Here is a 17,500-nt window from a genome sequence, read left to right on the forward strand (position 1 = left end):
GAGTCTGTGCGAGAGAGAGAGAGAGTGTGTGTGTAAGGCTTCAGGCGAGTTGGGCTCAGTGTTTCTGCCCTTATTTGGTGAGAGCTCCATCAGAGAATCCTCAAACATCTACACACACACACACAGGCACTCACATTGCCTCAGCTGTAGAGACCCATAGCATCTGATTCTCATCATGCCATCTACACCTGATTATCATCTTTATCATTTCCCGTCTTTCTCTCATGCTAATGTACCATCCCATACATACACTCCTAAAGAAGTGATTTAGTACCCAACCAGAGAATATCTTTCCATGTCTGATGTGCATTTCAGTCGGCAGCTTATCTTGTTTTTGGTGGGAAATACCCCCCCCCCCTTCTCTCTCTCTCCCCTTCCTGCGTCCCCCAGAGTGTTTGAAGACTAATTGTCCGTCAGATGCATTCAAGACAAAACCAAAATCAAACTTCAGATGTCTCTTTCCTAACTCACACTAACATTAAAAATACCCTAACAGCAGTCTTCCCAGTTAAACTACAGTAGCCAATGAAAACATGCTGCTGACATTTTTAAAAGGAGGGGATATTAAACCACATTGCATGCAGAGGTTGGTGAGATGAGTTTCTTGTAACTTGTGTGAAGTGAATCGTTTATTTGCTGAGTTGCTATGGAGGCAAAGGAGGTTTCCCCTACACATCATTAGGAAGCCAAGGTGACGACTACAGGAGACTTTACATGGAAAAAATGACCACACTGAAAACCACACACACACTATGCGCATGTCCACATACACACACACACACAGTTACACATCGCACACACACATACGACAGCAGTGTAGCTCACTATTTTCATCCTTCATAATACTTGTGTGCAGTCTACACAGCATCAACAACTAACACAGACACACACTGAAACACCAATCTTTCTCCTCCTTCAGTTGTCTGACACAATCTCAATCTTCTCTTACATAATGTGTTTAGAAAACAAAAAGGTCTTTGCCTTGTAAAATATACAAGGCCTTGTTAGTCCCATAAACATAACACAACACAAGTATGTATTCAAAAGGCCACACCTTAATTATCAAGCAGAATTTATTGGTCAGTCACTCAGTAAGACAAAAAAAAAATCAGCACTGATGCCTGGACTTGAAAGGTCATCTCTCGGAGGATAGAGAGAGGCAGCGAGCTCCCCTCCCCCTCGTTTAGGACCAGCAGGACAACAGGAGAGGGACCCTAAGGTAGTCCGTCATCTTCAGGGCCAAAGCTGGGGGCTCACAGTAATGGCTGTAGCAAAAAGGTGCACTCCAAAAGAGCGATCTACAACAAAGTCTACTACACTCCACCCATTAGGATGGAGGCCCTTAAAGTCAGGGGAATATACCCTGGAATAGTAATTGTACTTGATCTGTCTCATGTGTTGCATAAAGAGTTTCTTTTTTTGCACTGTAGATGTTTGTTTGTGTGTGTGCGCATGTGCATTTGTATGTGTGTGTGTGTGTGAATGTATAGTGTATTTGTGTGGCTAGTTTGGCAAAATGACACTGACATGAGGGTGACGTGTGGGATGCAGTGGACATTCAGATGAATAATGAAACCAAGACGAAAAGAAACATGGAACCATCATAACCAATGCTGGGTGAGAAAGAAATGACTTTATAAAGCGAGTGAATCTCTTTGATTTACAGTTCCATACAAAAAGATATACAAAAAACACTGCAGGCAATACAGTGAGCTCAGTGTAGGAGGGACACAAGAGGATGGAGTGATGCAAAGAAGAAAGAGAGGATGAGAGAAAACAATTGCATTGTAAAAGTAAACTAATGTGTGGTTTAAGGTGCTTTTTAAAATATATATATTTGTTTTTTTTTCAGTTGTCTGCGTCACTCAGTGCACAAACACATACACGTACAGACATACACACTCACTACTTCATTAAGAGAGGTGAAAGAATACCAAAGGCTTGTACTCGTTAAAACACTAAGGCTGCCTAAACAGAAACTTGCACTGACTCAGATCCAAATCCGGCTCAAATCTGACTCAGATCCGGCTCATATCCGGGCCTGACCCGGTTTATATCCGGGCTGGATCAGGCTGGGTCTGCCTCAGTGCTAGCAACTGTCTGGGTTGTTCAACAGAAGTGTCACGCCTGGAGAGAACTGGCATCACATATCTGAGCTTCACTTCTACTTGTGCTCCAGCAAGCGCAACATCTGAATCAAATAGCAAATAACAAATAACAAGCCCTGAAGTCTATATTGATTGAAAGCAACTCAACAAGAATGTATTTTAACAAAGTCTTTAGCATTACAAGGTGATGCCTGAAGAAACATAAGCAGTAGAGAATACAGTGGCTATAAGAGATGAAGACTCCTGCACTGAGTTAGTAACCATGAAATCAGGAAAAAAAAACATTCCAATGAAATGCAATGATTCAGACAATGGTGCAAGTACAAACCGTAGGCCACATCAGTACGGATCAAGAGAGAGGACAGAGAGATGTGGGAAACGATGGTTTCTCCCATTTGTCTTTAACACAGCCATTTCTCTGGTGTCAATCAGAACTCATGGAGAGTAAGGTGGGGTTTATGCCAATACTGCTACTTGATATTACTCTTCCTCTAATTCTCTCTTTACTCCAAAATACTCTTCAAAACATCGCCATAATCTGATTCAAAAGGATCATCAGACTTTTCCAATTTTTCATAATAATAATATACAGAGACAGTTCACCCAATTCAGGACAAAACAAATCTTGGAAAATGCTGGAATTCAATCTAGAAATCCATTTTAGTCGGAAGTTCAAATGCACTTCATTATACAAGTATTAGAAATAATACAGAATATATAATTGATTGCCACTTCTACAAGTGTACTTCATAAAATGACTATCTAGAATACAATGATGGTTCAGAGCTGTTTATGAAATAGATCTTAACTGGGGCAAAAAATTCATAGTTTACATTCTACCTAAGTGTCTATAAATACTATTGTTACAAGCAAATACTAAAACATACATATGCTCAACCTAACACCATTGCTTTCATCTAAACCTGCACAATCCTTTGAGGGGAATTGTTGAAAGGATTTCACTGTTATGATGGGCTCTGCGTCCTGATCCTCTTTTGAAGAATCCTGTAGTGTGTGATTTGGGACTGAGCCCACTGAGAGTCGTTCTATGGGCTGCGTCCAAAATACTGCTGTAATTGCCACTCCACTGTCTCCCGCGGGTCACCTCCTCATTCTTCGGACCTCTCGGTCCTCACACAGAAGACACTTTCAGACTGGGAGAGTGTAGGCAGTGGTGGGCTATGGACTCCTGCGAGCATGACTGATCACTGACCACCAGGAAGTCCTTTTCCCCTCCTGGGATGTAGGGTTTGTCCAACTGTCGTGAGTTTTACTGAGCTGTCGGAGCCCCCCCCTCCCCCTGTGGAGCACTCTGCTGTTATTGCATATCACAGGACACACACATACACACACACACACACACAAACACACACCTCCGAGATTCAGAGAATGTGCTGACTACAGCGTGTGTACTGGCCTGGGTTGGGAGATCGACAGCCATCCTGGGTGAGATGGGAGTCGTGCAATGGTGGGATACAAAAGCTTGGTGTGTGTAAAAGAATCCTCGAATCAATCAATGTCTGTGAAAATGTCTCTTGTAAAGATGGCTAGTTGGAGCTAAAGGTAACTTGAGTGGACAGGGCCCATACACACAAGGTCAGGAGTTTTCAGTCACACACATACATACAGATACACACACACACACACGCAGGTGTGATTGGCGCGTGACTTCACGCAGACGGTGAGTAGTGAGGTTTGTGCTGGACAGACAGACAGAGAAGGTCAGAAACAGCCTTACAGCTGCTTCACGTAGTTTCCTGGGAAGGTGCCAAAAAGCTTGCTTTTTCGGGAGGTTCCTGATTAAACAAACAGACAAACAAACAGGAAGTAAGTAGTAGTAGTAAGTGTACTACTTAAGTAATACTACACAAACCCTTCATACAATACACCACCATTCTGGGGTCAGTGACTAGCATTTTACAGACTTAACCCTCAAAGAATCCAACATCAGCAGAAACAAACACGCACACATGCATTTTTGCGCATTTTGCGTTTGTAATGGATATGTGGCATCTGGTGGTCTTGCCTGTGCATTGTATAATGTACAGGTAACTCTCTTGTTTTGTTTACAATAACTCTCTTGTTTTGTTTTGACTTTATATTTCAGAATACTGTATTTTGTGTGTGTGTGTGTGTGTGTGTGTGTGTGTGTGTGTTATGAGTAGTAGAGCACATACACCAGAGGAAGAACAAGGCATTGTTGCTTGAGAAATAGCCTCCCACTGTGGTGAACTAGTGGTACTGCACCCTTCCTCCGTGTCCCAAGCAATGCAAACCTGTGAGCCCATTCCTGAACATGACAATACATACCCACAAACCAGCCGTCATCACACTTCTCCAGGACGTCCACTATGTCTCCTTCCTTCAGCTCCAGCTCGTCCTCGTTCCGTGGCATGTAGTTGTACAGTGCCTGGAACCTGCGGTCCAGTCGCCAATCAGAGAGGGAGTCACACACACCAGGAAGACACAGTACAGAAAATAAGCAAATCATGATCAGCTACCTTTGTCCTGAAATTACAGGAGCAAGTGATCACATCTTAGGAAGTTTATGTAGCTTAAACCATTGGCCATGTAAGGCCGACAAAGGTAGGGTAATCTGATTGTCAGACTAATTACATTAGTAATGAGTAATTACTGTTACTAATAATAATCTGACATCAAGATATATAATAAACACTATAAGTACCACCTCACATTGTGTCATTTTCAAAATTCTTACAATGCCATTTTTAGGTTCAAAATCTAGCCCAGCAAGGGATCCTGTTCCATAAAGCACTGCTCTGAAAGAACTTAGATAACTTAGATAAAACTTTTATACTTCTTTTGTTTTTTTTGCTGAAACCAGTTTTGTGTGTTTTACTTACGGATCTCCAGGCCCATGGTGAGAGTCCTGTGTGATCCTCTGGAAAAAGAGAAGGAGAAAGAGGAGGGAGGGAGAGAGAGAGAGAGGCAGAGAGAGAGAGAGGCAGGGAGAGAGAGAGAGAGAGATGCAGGGAGAGATAGCGAGGCAGGGAGAGAGAGAGGGACAAAAAGGAAATGACATTCATTAGTCTTAATGCTTATTCATGTTTTGGTCTGAATTGCTGTTTTCAAACCTGGAAGTTAACTCTCCAAGTGCATGTTCAGAAGATGGAGCTGAACTCAAAACCTCACACGTTATAACAGTAGACACAAACCCAGCACTGCAGAGCCAGTTCATTCAGTCCAAACGTTAGCTTCATCATCGTCACATATGGATTTATGGGATCCAACTCTGAGACACTTCACATACACACAACACACACACACACACACACACACACACACACACACACACGCACACGCACAAGCACAAGCACACGCACACACACACAGACAGACAGATAGAGAGGGGCAACCATGCTCAAGGACACAGCCTTACAAGAAAATATGAGCTATAAGTGGAAAAGGGTGGAGGGGGTTAGAAAGAACTCAATTTCCCATCCTGCACTGCTGCTAGTGTTTGGGGCACGGGCCAGCCTACCCTTCGGCTCCTGTGGGGGGACAGGCAGAGTCTCCGGGATGAGACGGGGCTGCGGGGGGGCTTACCCCCCACCACCACGTCCTGCTTAAAGACCGGCTGCAAGGGGTGAGAACCCAGTCAGGCAACATGGAGATGCTCAAGGCTGCAGTAGATCATGCAAACACATACGTACTCAGACTATATACAGTACATACCCACACACACACACACACACACACACACACACACACACACAGATAAAGACTACACACTCAAACACACACATTCACACATTGCGGACACATACATTTTAAGGGACATAAATAAAACACAAGTACATTGTACCATTATCTATGAATAAACAACACACACATAGAGCAAGTGCCTCGGCACTCCCTTGAGGTTGCACATGTGCATGCCATCATCTTGACCACAGCAAGCCCAAATTCAGTCTGACCAACGCCTCAGAGGACAAACAGCAGCTGTTATGCACCAAGTGGACTCACACAAATAGACAAAACTCCCACAAGCAGCTGGCCACACGGCATGCACACACTCCTGTGTTTCTACTGTGGCCATTTCTTTAGCAAGCACCTGCTTCACCCCCCCCCCCCCCCCTCACCACTCACATTCAGCGCAATCCCAGAAGCCCTCACAAGGCCACAACAAAACCAACAACTTCACGTGACAGCTGGTGTCAGTGCCTTTGGGGCCTCTACAAGTATTCGTGCAAACAAACTAAACAGCACAGAGTCAGTATGCACACCAACAGCCTGAATGGTCCCATATGGATGTTTTACAAGGTTAAAGATGAATGAGATTGAGGCTGATGCGACACTCCTACACTCTTTCCTTTACCTTGATCTTAGGAGACCTCGGCTCCACTCGGGGGGAGAGAGGAGCATCAGAGACAGGTGGAGGAGCAGGAGCAGCAGGAGCAGGAGGGGAGGAGCGTGAAGGGGGTGCAGAGGCAGCAGGTGGGGAGGAGAGAGCATCAAGAGAGAAAGAGAGAGGGAGAGAGGGAGACATGGGAGGAGAGTGGGAGGTAGTAGGAGGTAGAGAGAGAGGGGGGGATGGAGGGAGAGTGGGGACCGGGAGAGAGGGAGGGATGGAGGTGGGTGGGGGATGGGAAAAAGGAGGGATTTCAGATGGCAGTGCAGAGGATGGAGGCGGTGAAGAGGAGGGGAGAGGAGCTGGAGAGGGAGAGAGCGGAGTAGGAGGAGAGGAGAGAGGAACAGGGGAAAGAGTAGGGGAGCAAGAGGGAGGAGGTGAAGAGGGATGGTGTGACAGCGCAATGGAGGCGTCTGGGACTGAGGAAGGTAGAGAAACAATAGCTTGTGGAGGATGAGAGGATGGATGCTCATCTGAGGGAGGTGTGGAGCCCTGTGGCGCAGGGAGCAGAGATGGAGGGAGCGGAGAAGAGGGAGGAGTGCAGGGAGAGGAGGGTGAAGGAGGAGACGCCGGGATGGTGGGAAGCAGTGTGTGGAGGGAGAGAGAGGAGGTAGGGAGAGAGGAGGGAGGAGGGGAGGAGACCGGAGAGGAGGGACGAACAGGCGGACGCGGGGAGGAGCCGGGAGAGCGCGCACTGGGGGAGGACGAAGAGGAGGATGGACCAGGCACTGAGGAGGAGGAGGAGGAGGGGAGAGGAGAGGAAGAAGGGAGAGAGGGCGGAGGAGTAGATGGAATGGCGGCAGGATCCTGAGAGGAATGAGAGGTAGAGAGAGAAGGAGAGCGGGGAGAGTGGAGGAGAGAGGGTGAAGAGGGGTGGAGGGCAGGAGAGGCAGGGGATTCTGGGATGCTGGAGGTTCGGGTAGCAGGCAAAGGGGGAGGAGATGGAATGCTACTGGCTTGTGGAGATGATGTAGGGAGTTGAGAAGGACAAAGAGGAGGAGTAGGAGGAGTGGAGCGAGGGAGCGGGGGAGAGGGAGGGGGAGGGGAGGAAGGAGGGCATGAAGGAAGCGATGGAGGAGCAGATGACTCACGACGAGATGGAGGACTAGATGGAGGTGGAGGAGACGGAGCAGAAGGATGAGAGAACTGAGACGAGGCAAGGAGCAAGGTGAGGACAGGAGAAAGAACAGGGGATAGAGGCTTTGGGGAGGAAGAGCAAACAGAAGGAGGGATGAGGGGAGAGGGAGGAGGGGAGGGGTGTGGAAGAGAAAAAGCGGTAGAGGGGTTGAAGGAAGAGACAGAAGAGGAGTGCTCAGAGGTATCAAGACGATCCACAGCCTGGCAGATGGAAGAAATTAAATGGGGGGGGGGCTATAGAAAACAAGATGACCAAGGATAGGAAGACATCCTTTTCTCCTAATGCAATGCACACCACGCATGCATATTTAAATCACCCGTCTGAATAAAGCAATATAATTTACACTGGATTAGCCTGTCGCAGAAACTACCAGTACTGACATCTACCCAGCAGGGACTAAAACTGACCACCATTGACCACTAACAGACTATGATAGTTAGTCACACAAAGGTCACACACTACATGCTCTACCTTAGCTGCGTGTCCACTACAACCATCAACTGGCTTTGAGTCTTTTTCGTCATATTCCTTTTCATCAAGCTCCTCCTCTTCCTCTTCTTGTATGTACAGCTCTGCAAGCCCTGTCTCCCCAATGCTGCTGATTGACTTGATAGACTCAGAGTGGCCATGCATGAGCTTTGACTGGCTGTTAAATATGCCAGAGAGAATGTCCTCCGCCTGCTGTCTATAGAGATCGGACTCAGAGTGACCAGTACTCTGCGGTCTAGGTGAGAGGAGACTCTGTGTGGTTAAACTATAAGGCTCGTCCAATTTACTCTCCGCACTCTTAGGTTTGTTCTGGAGGTTGATGGATGTGTCACTGAGCAATGGCTTTGACAGTCCCGCCCCATCCTCATATCTTGATTGGGTGTCCAGCAGCATGGACAGGAGCTCGTCGTACGGGTCCTGTACACTATGACCAGCCTGGCCTAGGTCAACCTGCAGTGCTTTGCTTGGCCTGTAGGGGGAGCCTAGAGTTGGGCAGCCAGGTGGCTCAGCATAGTCTGGCTCTGTCTGATCTGTGGGAGGCCCTGACGGCTTCTCCTCTATGGCCCTCAATCTGCTGCCACTCTGTAGTGAAGGAGTGGAGCCTGGCACACCGTGGGCAAGGACCCGAGGAAGGCTCTGGCACGGGGCTGGGGACATGGGGTAGTCCGGAGAGGTGAGCCCCTGTCTGGCTGGGGACATGGGGTAGTCTGGTGAGGTGAGCCCCTGTCTGACTGGGGACATGGGGTAGTCCGGGGAGGTGAGCCCCTGTCTGGCTGGGGACATGGGGTAGTCTGGAGAGGTGAGCCCCTGTCTGACTGGGGACATGGGGTAGTCTGGAGAGGTGAGCCCCTGTCTGACTGGGGACATGGGGTAGTCCGGGGAGGTGAGCCCCTGTCTGGCTGGGGACATGGGGTAGTCCGGAGAGGTGAGCCCCTGTCTGGCTGGGGACATGGGGTAGTCTGGTGAGGTGAGCCCCTGTCTGACTGGGGACATGGGGTAGTCCGGGGAGGTGAGCCCCTGTCTGGCTGGGGACATGGGGTAGTCCGGAGAGGTGAGCCCCTGTCTGACTGGAGGGTGGTGGTGGCTTCTAGGCGGAGGCGTGAGGCCACGTTTGGGTGGAGCGGGCGGAGTGACGCCGACCGCGGGGTTGACAGAGCCCAGACCGGGGAGCAGGCAGGCGGGGAAAGGGGGCGGGAGGGGGGGCACGGGGGTGCTGCAGACGGAGGTGGCTGGGGTGGTGGTGGTGGAGGGGTAGAGAGGAGACAGGAGGTCCTGGAGGCCCAGAGTGAGGGACAGCCACTCCTCCGTGATGGCCTGCAGGGGGTGCTGTGGAACGGGAGGGGAGTGCAGGGTGGAGGCGCTCTGGTAGGATCGCACAGAGAGACAAACACAGAACACAGAAGACCAGTGGACACAGGGAAAGCAGAGGAAGGACAAGTAAGCCTGAGGAAGGCAGGGCGTGAACATCGCTCATCAGCTGTATGTGTTCCATAAGCCTGTGAGGGGCGTGTATGGGGACTGCAGTGCATCTTTGCAATTTTCTCAGTGCAGCTTTGCAGTTCAGATTTCAAGTGGTTTTATAATGTAGTTCTTGTATATTGTTTATATGCATTTTTAGCTTCCAACAATAAAGCTGCACCTTTAGAACTGTCAACCGACTGCATTATCCCTGTGCTGCAGAAGTACCTTAGGCCTCTACCAGCCACTACCAGACACGGCTCCTTTTAAGGACTTGGATCAACTGATCAAAGCACTTATGTACAGCTTAGTGAACAAAATGAGAGATCAACCACTGTATGTATGAAGAAAAGTATGAGCTTTAGTGTATGTGTGTGTGTGTGTGTGTGTGTGTGTGTGTGTGTGTATGTATGTGTGTGTGTATATGTGTGTATGTTTGAGAGAGAGAGAGAGAGAGAGTTAGAGCATATTTGACCATGTTAGCTATGTGTGTATTTGCGCCTGCAGTGCTTGCACATGTGTCTGTGTATCTGCTTGCAGCACTTGTCCTGGTTCTCTAATAACATCCTGTTTACAAAAGTCTTGTGCACACACCCATCCCCATCATCCTCATGGCAACACAGCTGTACAAACCCCATGCCCTGAGTGGGACTCCAGAATCAGCCACGCTGGCCAGATGGAGAAGGTGGGGTTTGTACAGGAGGGGGAGAGGGGGGGAGGGTGGCCTCTCATCACGTCTCCATCTGGTACAGGTGTCTGCTGACCTCAGAGTGCTGACTGGACTGAGGCCCTGCATCTATTCACTCAACGCTGACACTCACTTCCTCTTTTAGCATTTTGCGCATCGCAATCAATACACCGCTAATTGCACTTCATATGCAATCAGTGTGGATGGGGCAATGCTGATATGAAGGAAAGGAACACTGCAGATGCCATGATGTGTGTGTGCTGTTAACTGCTAATTCTGCTGGACTCCTGGTGGCAAGGCTCTGAACAAGAAGCAAAGCCCTCTAGACAGATGTCTGGTAATGACTGAATGAGTGCCTACCACTACCCTCTGGTGACTGGTACTGGGATGTTTGTGTGTCAAATCAGTGTTAAAAAATCATAATCATGGGAATCGAAGTCACAATCCACAGCAGCCTCAACACCAGGGCCAGAACACGCAGTCGGAACTCTCAGGGACAGAACACAAAGCCACGGGGCTGGACTGCCCTGTGTGGTGGCGTAATGATGTGGACACGCACACATCTGACAAACTCAAGTGAAAAAGAAAAAGGGGGGCAGCCAAAGAGCTAGTAGCAGAAAGGGCACCATGCTCATTTAGCATTAAACAGAGTGGAGGGACTTTCCCACTGGTCTTAAAGGTCCCTTCACTTACAATGTACTAGGCACACATTACTTCCCACAGCATTACGCTCTGTGAAGTGGAGAGTCAAGCCTTTAGGCTGAGTCAGCAAAAAAGTAGAAATACTTCTCACTTTTATGCACTACTTTGCAGAGTAGTATATAACTAGAGCAAGAGTAGATGAATAGTGTCTAGTTTCAACTCCCTGCGGCGGCTGCTCTCACCTTGTGGCTCCTGGAGCTGGGGGGGTCGGAGTGGTGGGCAGGGCTCTTGGAGGGAGACCTCTTGATGATGTCCACATAGGACATGGGGAAGATGCCCTGTTTGCCTGTGGCTGGGATCTTCCCCTCGTACCAGTTGGAGTCCACCTGTCTGAGCAGGATAACACGCTCTCCCTGTGGAACACACACACACACACACACACACACACACACACACACACACACACACACACACAGGCCACTTATAAAATATAGGCCACAGGCCACTTATAAAATATTTCGGGCCTAACTTAATGCACTTATTACGCATTCACTTCCAGTAAGTGAAGGGTTCCCCTTTACACTATGCTATAGCACTGCATAGCAACATTTGAAACACAAGCAGCCATTTAGAATGGATGGGCTGCCAGAGGTCCACAGAGACCCAGTTAGAGCATAGAGAAACAGACTTGCCTTTCTGAGTGACAGCTCCACGTTGGTGTCAGCGTTGAAGTTGTAGCGAGCCACTGCCTCCCCCATCTCTCTCACCTGGGCGGGTGGAGGAGGACGCACCGGCTGGGGCTGCTTCTCCACCGCAGGCACCTTCTGTGTGTGTGTGTGTGTGTGAGTGTGTGTGTGTGTTTGAAAGAGTGGGAGACAGAGATAGATGAATCATATAGAATAGGGAGATGGATTCTATGCAGGGCTCCATTTTGGATTTCCTTCCTACTGGGCAATCAACTTCCTGTTTACACTGTACACAGTAGGCTATGACAGAAAATGACAGATTACTACCCTGTCATTTTTAACCCTTAGACCCCTAAGCTGCTTTTAGGGCATTTTCACTACCTTTATTCATAAGGATTTATTCTGGTCATTGTAAGTGCCACACACACATATTGTTTTTTTCAGCAGAGTCTATTTCATGTATCATCATTTCATGTATTAGTACTAGCATTGATTTTATTTTGATTTTTAAACAATTAAAATATACAAAGCATATTATAACAATTTTTATATTTTGACATGTATCTCACCACAGCAAGCTCATAGCTCTACGTGCATTTCATGTGTGTGTAGGGCAGACTGTCCCGAATCTGGCAATATCATTTACAGACATATGTGGTGTGCGCCTTACAGAAATAAATGACATTTTTTTATTTAGTGATTAAAAATTACCTTTCTGCGCTCCATATCTGTGACATGAACTGATCTGACCTGACTTGACCCAAGTTTACGTGTTGCCATGAAAAAAGTAAAGGCAAAAAAGGTGTTTCTTTGTCGAACAAAATGGGATGCAATGTGAGCCTTGAATTGGATGCCATGCAGGAATTTGCATCTCAAATCAGGATCTCAAAACCGCATTATGAAAATGTTTTGCCATAGAGAAACACACAATAGCGTTGGATTATAAACATGCTTTGCCACAAAAACAGACAAAAACGTGAGGTAAGTCGAGCTATATGAAGTTATTATTTTTCTGTCACTTCGTCTGTTTTATAACCCAGAAGGATGTACTTGGTATCAAATGATAGCTCTGTCTCCTCTTTCATCTGACATGCGTGGCATATCTATCCGATCACAGGTCCACGAGTAATTCAAACGAGAGTAATGGGTGTGCAGCATTGGTTTTTGTACATGATGTTATTATTTTGCAGTCACTTCGTCTGTTTTCATAAGCCAGAAGGATCGACATCCTTGGTACCAATGGATAGCCCTGTGTCTCCTCTTTCATCTGATATGCTTGCCATATATATATGTGTTCATAGGTTTGCGAGTAATTCAAACAAGAGTAATGGGTGCGCAGGTGAACACAGAGAAGTATAGACTGTAAATATGATGCAATTTGATTTCATGATTTTTTAAAATTTTCATACTTTAACGTACAGACAAGTGCGTGGTCTCGTTGGAAAGCCCCACTTCTGCTCTGTCACGCAATAAAGGTCTCGCTGCGATGAACAATTGCGGAGCAATGTAACAGAGAAGAAAGGGTGTGTTTTTTGCCGCACTTTGCGTCAATCGGGTTCTAAGGGTTAATATAATAGGCTATTATTTATATCACAATATCTTATTGAACAACATAGCTAAAGTTATCTAACTAGTACCATGAGATGAGGTCCTGAAGACAATAACTATAAAAAAAAAGCCATATTTGCCAATATTTTAATGTAAACAGGAAGTTGGTATCCCAGTACAAGTGAATCCAAAATGGAGTCATGCATAGAGCCTATTAGTATAGCTGGTGGTAGCTGGTGGATAGCAGTATAATTTCCACACACTCACCTCCACATAGGAGATGGGGAGGATCCCCACACGTCCGCGGTGCTCTCCCTCATACCAGTTGCCATCAATCTGTCTGATGATGTTCACAGCATCACCCTTCTTAAAGGACAACTCCCTGTGGGCAACACACACACACACACACACACACACACACACACACACACACACACACACACACACACACACACACACACACACACACACACATAGACAATATAACAGGTACAGCTAGAGCAGACACAGCCAACCCTGCTGCAAGAGTGTCTGAACGGGCCAACTGAGACCTCTCCCAGTTTTTATGCAGCTCTGCAAGTACATAGCACTGTGTACTGTAGGATGTCAGTCTAATTATATGGTCCATGTGATATGACCAAGCATCAGCAGGCGTCACATTCAGGCAGCTGCAATAAGCATATCAAAATACACAGATAATGACATGACATGTGGGCCATGTCAAATAAAGAGCTGAAATATTAGGCAGTCTCATGATGGTTTGCTGATGTAACGCAGAACAGGAATAAAGCATGACGGCAACATAAGCAACGTGAAGCAGCAAGCCCATGAAAAGCTTTAGCAGCAGATGCATGTAGGGTAATGTAGTGTATCGACGAGCCATGCACAAGTGCTACACTAGCACACAGCTTGGGCACAGCAGGTGTCTGTGTGTGTGTGTGCATTTGTGAATTCAGCCATGAGGACTACATGTGATGTCATGTGTCATGCCCGACGGTCCTGTGGCCTGCGGCGCTTGGCGGAACTACTCACTTGGCCGTTTGTGCCTTAAAATCATAAATAGCTCTGGCAGGCTGTTTCTGATGAAGGAGAGAAGACAATATGAGAAATGTCATCTGCTTATGGGAGACCTATAAGGATGAGACAACGAAAGAGACGTTGAGCCAACACTTACATAAAACTCTCTCTCTCTCTCTCTCAGAAACACGCACACGCACACACACGCACACACACAACAACACACTATGTCTACCACCAGTTAATTCAAGAAAGATTATTATTGATAAAAACTGTGTCATATTACCATTATATTGTATACCAATATAAAAATGCTGGTTAACATATGACAGGTACCGAACACGATAACTCCTATGACAATTACTGACAATGGTAACAGATGTAGTTCTACACTTGTACACAGTCAGTCATTAGCAGGTGTCTGATGAAGAAAACTTGATTTCACATGGTGATGTTGTAGGAATATTACGCTGGCAGCATCCACCTCACTTCTCAAATGACAGTCAAAGTTCTATCCAGACTTTGGTGTTTTTGGAGGTGGACGATGAGAGAACACTCTGCTGCTCACCTCTCTGTTGGGGGAGGGCCTTCTGTGCTGGGGGGTTTGGCGGCCGGTGTCCGATGTCTGATCTGTGGAAGCAGAGAGGTAAGAAGTGAGAGGTCAGGGCTCAAGGTGGCCAGGTCAACACAGTGAAGACTGCATGCAAATGGTGCAGGGCTCATCAATGGCAGGTGTGTCAAGGAGGAGATATGGCATCCAGGGGAATGAGGGGTTGGATTTGAACATAAATATAAAAGCAAGGCTCCAACAAAAAATACATTTATTTCACTTTTACACACTCCACAATTCACAGGAAAACACAAGGTAAAATGCTGAGGGCTGACAGGGCCGATGCAGGATTTAACATAAAACATGCTCAGAAGGGAAACAATAAAAGAAGACACCAGTAATATTCCAAATCAAGCAAAACAACTGTAAATGACAAACATGATCAGAATAAAGGCACATGATCAAATTATACAACACTGTGGAATTAAGGCTTTTTACTTTGAGAACATGTGTTTTTTATAGGCCACTATCAGAGCACTGTGAACTGTCACTCACTCACCTTTCCACCATCAACTTACCTTCATCCTATACTCAAATGAACTCATATCTATTCCCCAGCCCAACCCTTCCCTCACATCTCACCGATTTCTACGCCTCACTCTGGGTATAAACAAAGAGTTTTAAACAAGTAGTTTAATGGACACAAGGACCCAGAACAAAAAATAAATAAATAACCAAAACACACAACATCAACAACAACAAAAATGATAACAGGTAAACAAAAGATAAAAGTGAAATACCATTGATAATAATTAAATAAATCCACAGACTGATCACAAAGGAGTGATGACCTCTGGTTAAAATGCATGCACACCAGAGAGGGCATCAGGGGGTATCTGCTGCAGCCAGGGACTCCTACTGACCGGACTAACGCTTTACTGCTGCCAACCACATCGAGGTTTCTAGGAACCAAGTTACAGTATTTTCACACTCAGTGCTGCTGTTGCTGCTGCTAAGGCACATCAGATCTTTAACTATATCACTATATCAGATATTCTGAATTCTGAATAGAATCTATATAAAAGATCATAAGATCTGATAAAAGGATAAAAAGATCCATCAGTCAATTAAAATGGATCCTTCTATCTATGACAGTAACCCACAGATTTAGGCAGCAAACTAAATTAAATAGCTAAGCAGCTATAGGTAAGCAGGAGAACCTGGTCAAACAGCTGCATTACACCAGCAGAACAGCAGGGGGCAGAAGAGGTATGACAGATGGATGTTGGGCCTCAGAGCCTTTATCCACCTGATGGGCATGTGTATTTATGTGCATGCAGGTGTGGTTGGGGAGGGTGGGGGCTGATGTAAGCCATTGCTCCTCCACCTGAGTAACAGTGTGCGTTGGCGTTGGCGTGGTGGTGGTTGTTGTTGGAGGCGTCTGCGTGGTGGTGGTGGTGGTGCCGGTAGGGGGAGGCACTGAGGTCTGAGCCGGCCCTGCAGGGCGAGGCGTAGCCACTAGGGGAGCCCTGCTGGCTCCTGCTCTGGGGGGCTTGGGGGGGGTAAGGCTGCTGCTGGTGCGAGGAGGGAGGCGGAGGCGAGGCCCCCGCGCTGTGGTGCCCGCCAAAGTGCCCGCCCCGGTGGCTCTTCAGCGACGAGCTCCTCTCAGGCACGTCGGGCAGCAGCTCCTCCAGCAGCCGGCGCAGGATGCTGTCGTCGGGGAGACGGGCCACGCCATCGCGCAGGCTCTGGCCCTCGCCGCGGCCAGCCCGCTCGGCGCGGATGTGCTCGTAGATATCCTGCAGCGCGGCGTCCAGCGCCTCGTACATGGCCGCTTTGGAGCGCGGTCGGGAGCGGGCGCGGCGATGATGATGACCGCCTCCGCAGTCGCCGCCGCTGCCGTCGCCGCCTCCGGGGGGAGAGCCCTTTTTCCGGCGGAAAGGCACGGGGCTGACCAGGAAGGCCAGCTTGGAGAGGCCTGGGTCGGGCTGCGAGAGCGCCGACGGGTGGGCGTGGGTGGGGGTGGTGGTGGGCGGCCGCGGCTCCAGGCGGGCGCGCTCGCGCTCGTGCCTGCGCATGGTGGTGAAGCGCGTGTAGGACGCTGGGCAGCGGCCCTTGCAGGAGCTGATGAGGTGGCGGTGCTGGAAGCCCTGGCTCTGGCCCAGGCTCTGGTGGCTCTGGTGGTGACCGTGAGTGTGCGTGTGAGTGTGGCCATGGTGGTGGTGGTGGTGGAGGAGCTGGTGGCGGCTGGCGGCTGACGCGTAGAAGCTCTCGGACGAGGTGAGCGAGCAGTGGTCAAAGTCGCTCTCGCTGCAGAAGGACGAGGCCTCCAGCTGGACGAAGTCGCTCAGGTCGGAGGCGGCTGCGTCGGCCTCGCTGTCCGAGTACTCCCCCTGCTGGTGCGGAGTGGCGCTGGCGGGCCGCGGCCTGTCCAGTGGGTGGTGGTGCTGATGATGGTGATGGTGGTGGTGGGAGTGGACGCCGATGTGCGTGTGCAGCGGAGGCCTGTGCTGGCGGGGGAATCCGTCAGAGGGTCCGGCACGCGGCTGGCCCTCTGGGGGGCTCCTGGGACGCCTCTCGGGTGGCGTGGGCGAGGACGGCGAGGCCGTGGCCGACGCCGAGACGGACGAGCCCGGAGGCGGCCCGGTCGGAGTGTCTTCCTCCAGCAGCGACTCGATGGAGAAGCGGCGCTTGGGGCAGCCGCCACTGCTGGCGCGGGACGAGGAGCCGGGCGTGGTGGCCCCCGAGGGCGCCTCGTCGCCCAGGTTGGGCATGGACTTGGACTTCTGGATCATCTGCTCGTA

The 17,500-nt window shown here is 48.6% G+C and overlaps 2 protein-coding genes across 9 annotated transcripts in view; both read right to left on the reverse strand.

Moving 5' to 3' along the window:
- Positions 1-2,236: 2,236 nt before the first annotated feature.
- Positions 2,237-17,500, reverse strand: part of LOC143134544 (sorbin and SH3 domain-containing protein 2-like) — an 81,768-nt gene continuing 66,504 nt past the window's right edge. For 3 of the 8 annotated variants that reach the window (XM_076295003.1, XM_076294998.1, XM_076295004.1), the window contains 8 exons: positions 14,715-14,776; positions 14,162-14,259; positions 13,397-13,511; positions 11,584-11,719; positions 11,138-11,304; positions 4,973-5,010; positions 4,419-4,525; positions 2,237-3,904 (listed from right to left, as the gene is read on the reverse strand). In XM_076295003.1, coding sequence (XP_076151118.1) covers positions 3,843-3,904; positions 4,419-4,525; positions 4,973-5,010; positions 11,138-11,304; positions 11,584-11,719; positions 13,397-13,511; positions 14,162-14,259; positions 14,715-14,776 — 785 coding nt within the window. In that variant the 3' untranslated portion in view covers positions 2,237-3,842. Of the gene's footprint in view, positions 3,905-4,418; positions 4,526-4,972; positions 5,011-11,137; positions 11,309-11,583; positions 11,720-13,396; positions 13,512-14,161; positions 14,260-14,714; positions 14,777-17,500 lie in introns of all 8 variants that reach the window. The other 5 variants (XM_076295005.1, XM_076295001.1, XM_076294999.1 and 2 more) reach the window with 4 other exon arrangements.
- The window catches only part of LOC143134949 (sorbin and SH3 domain-containing protein 2-like), a 2,184-nt gene continuing 681 nt past the window's right edge, over positions 15,998-17,500 (reverse strand). Inside the window, exon 1 of the mRNA XM_076295687.1 lies at positions 15,998-17,500. This exon is cut by the window's right edge and continues 681 nt beyond it. Coding sequence (XP_076151802.1) covers positions 15,998-17,500 — 1,503 coding nt within the window.

Source organism: Alosa pseudoharengus, unplaced genomic scaffold (assembly GCF_046254945.1).
Source record: "Alosa pseudoharengus isolate Yale_2024_CS ecotype anadromous, Long Island Sound unplaced genomic scaffold, YU_APseudo_1.1 YU_APseudo_1.1_scf_2, whole genome shotgun sequence".
NCBI classification, from domain to species: domain Eukaryota; kingdom Metazoa; phylum Chordata; class Actinopteri; order Clupeiformes; family Clupeidae; genus Alosa; species Alosa pseudoharengus.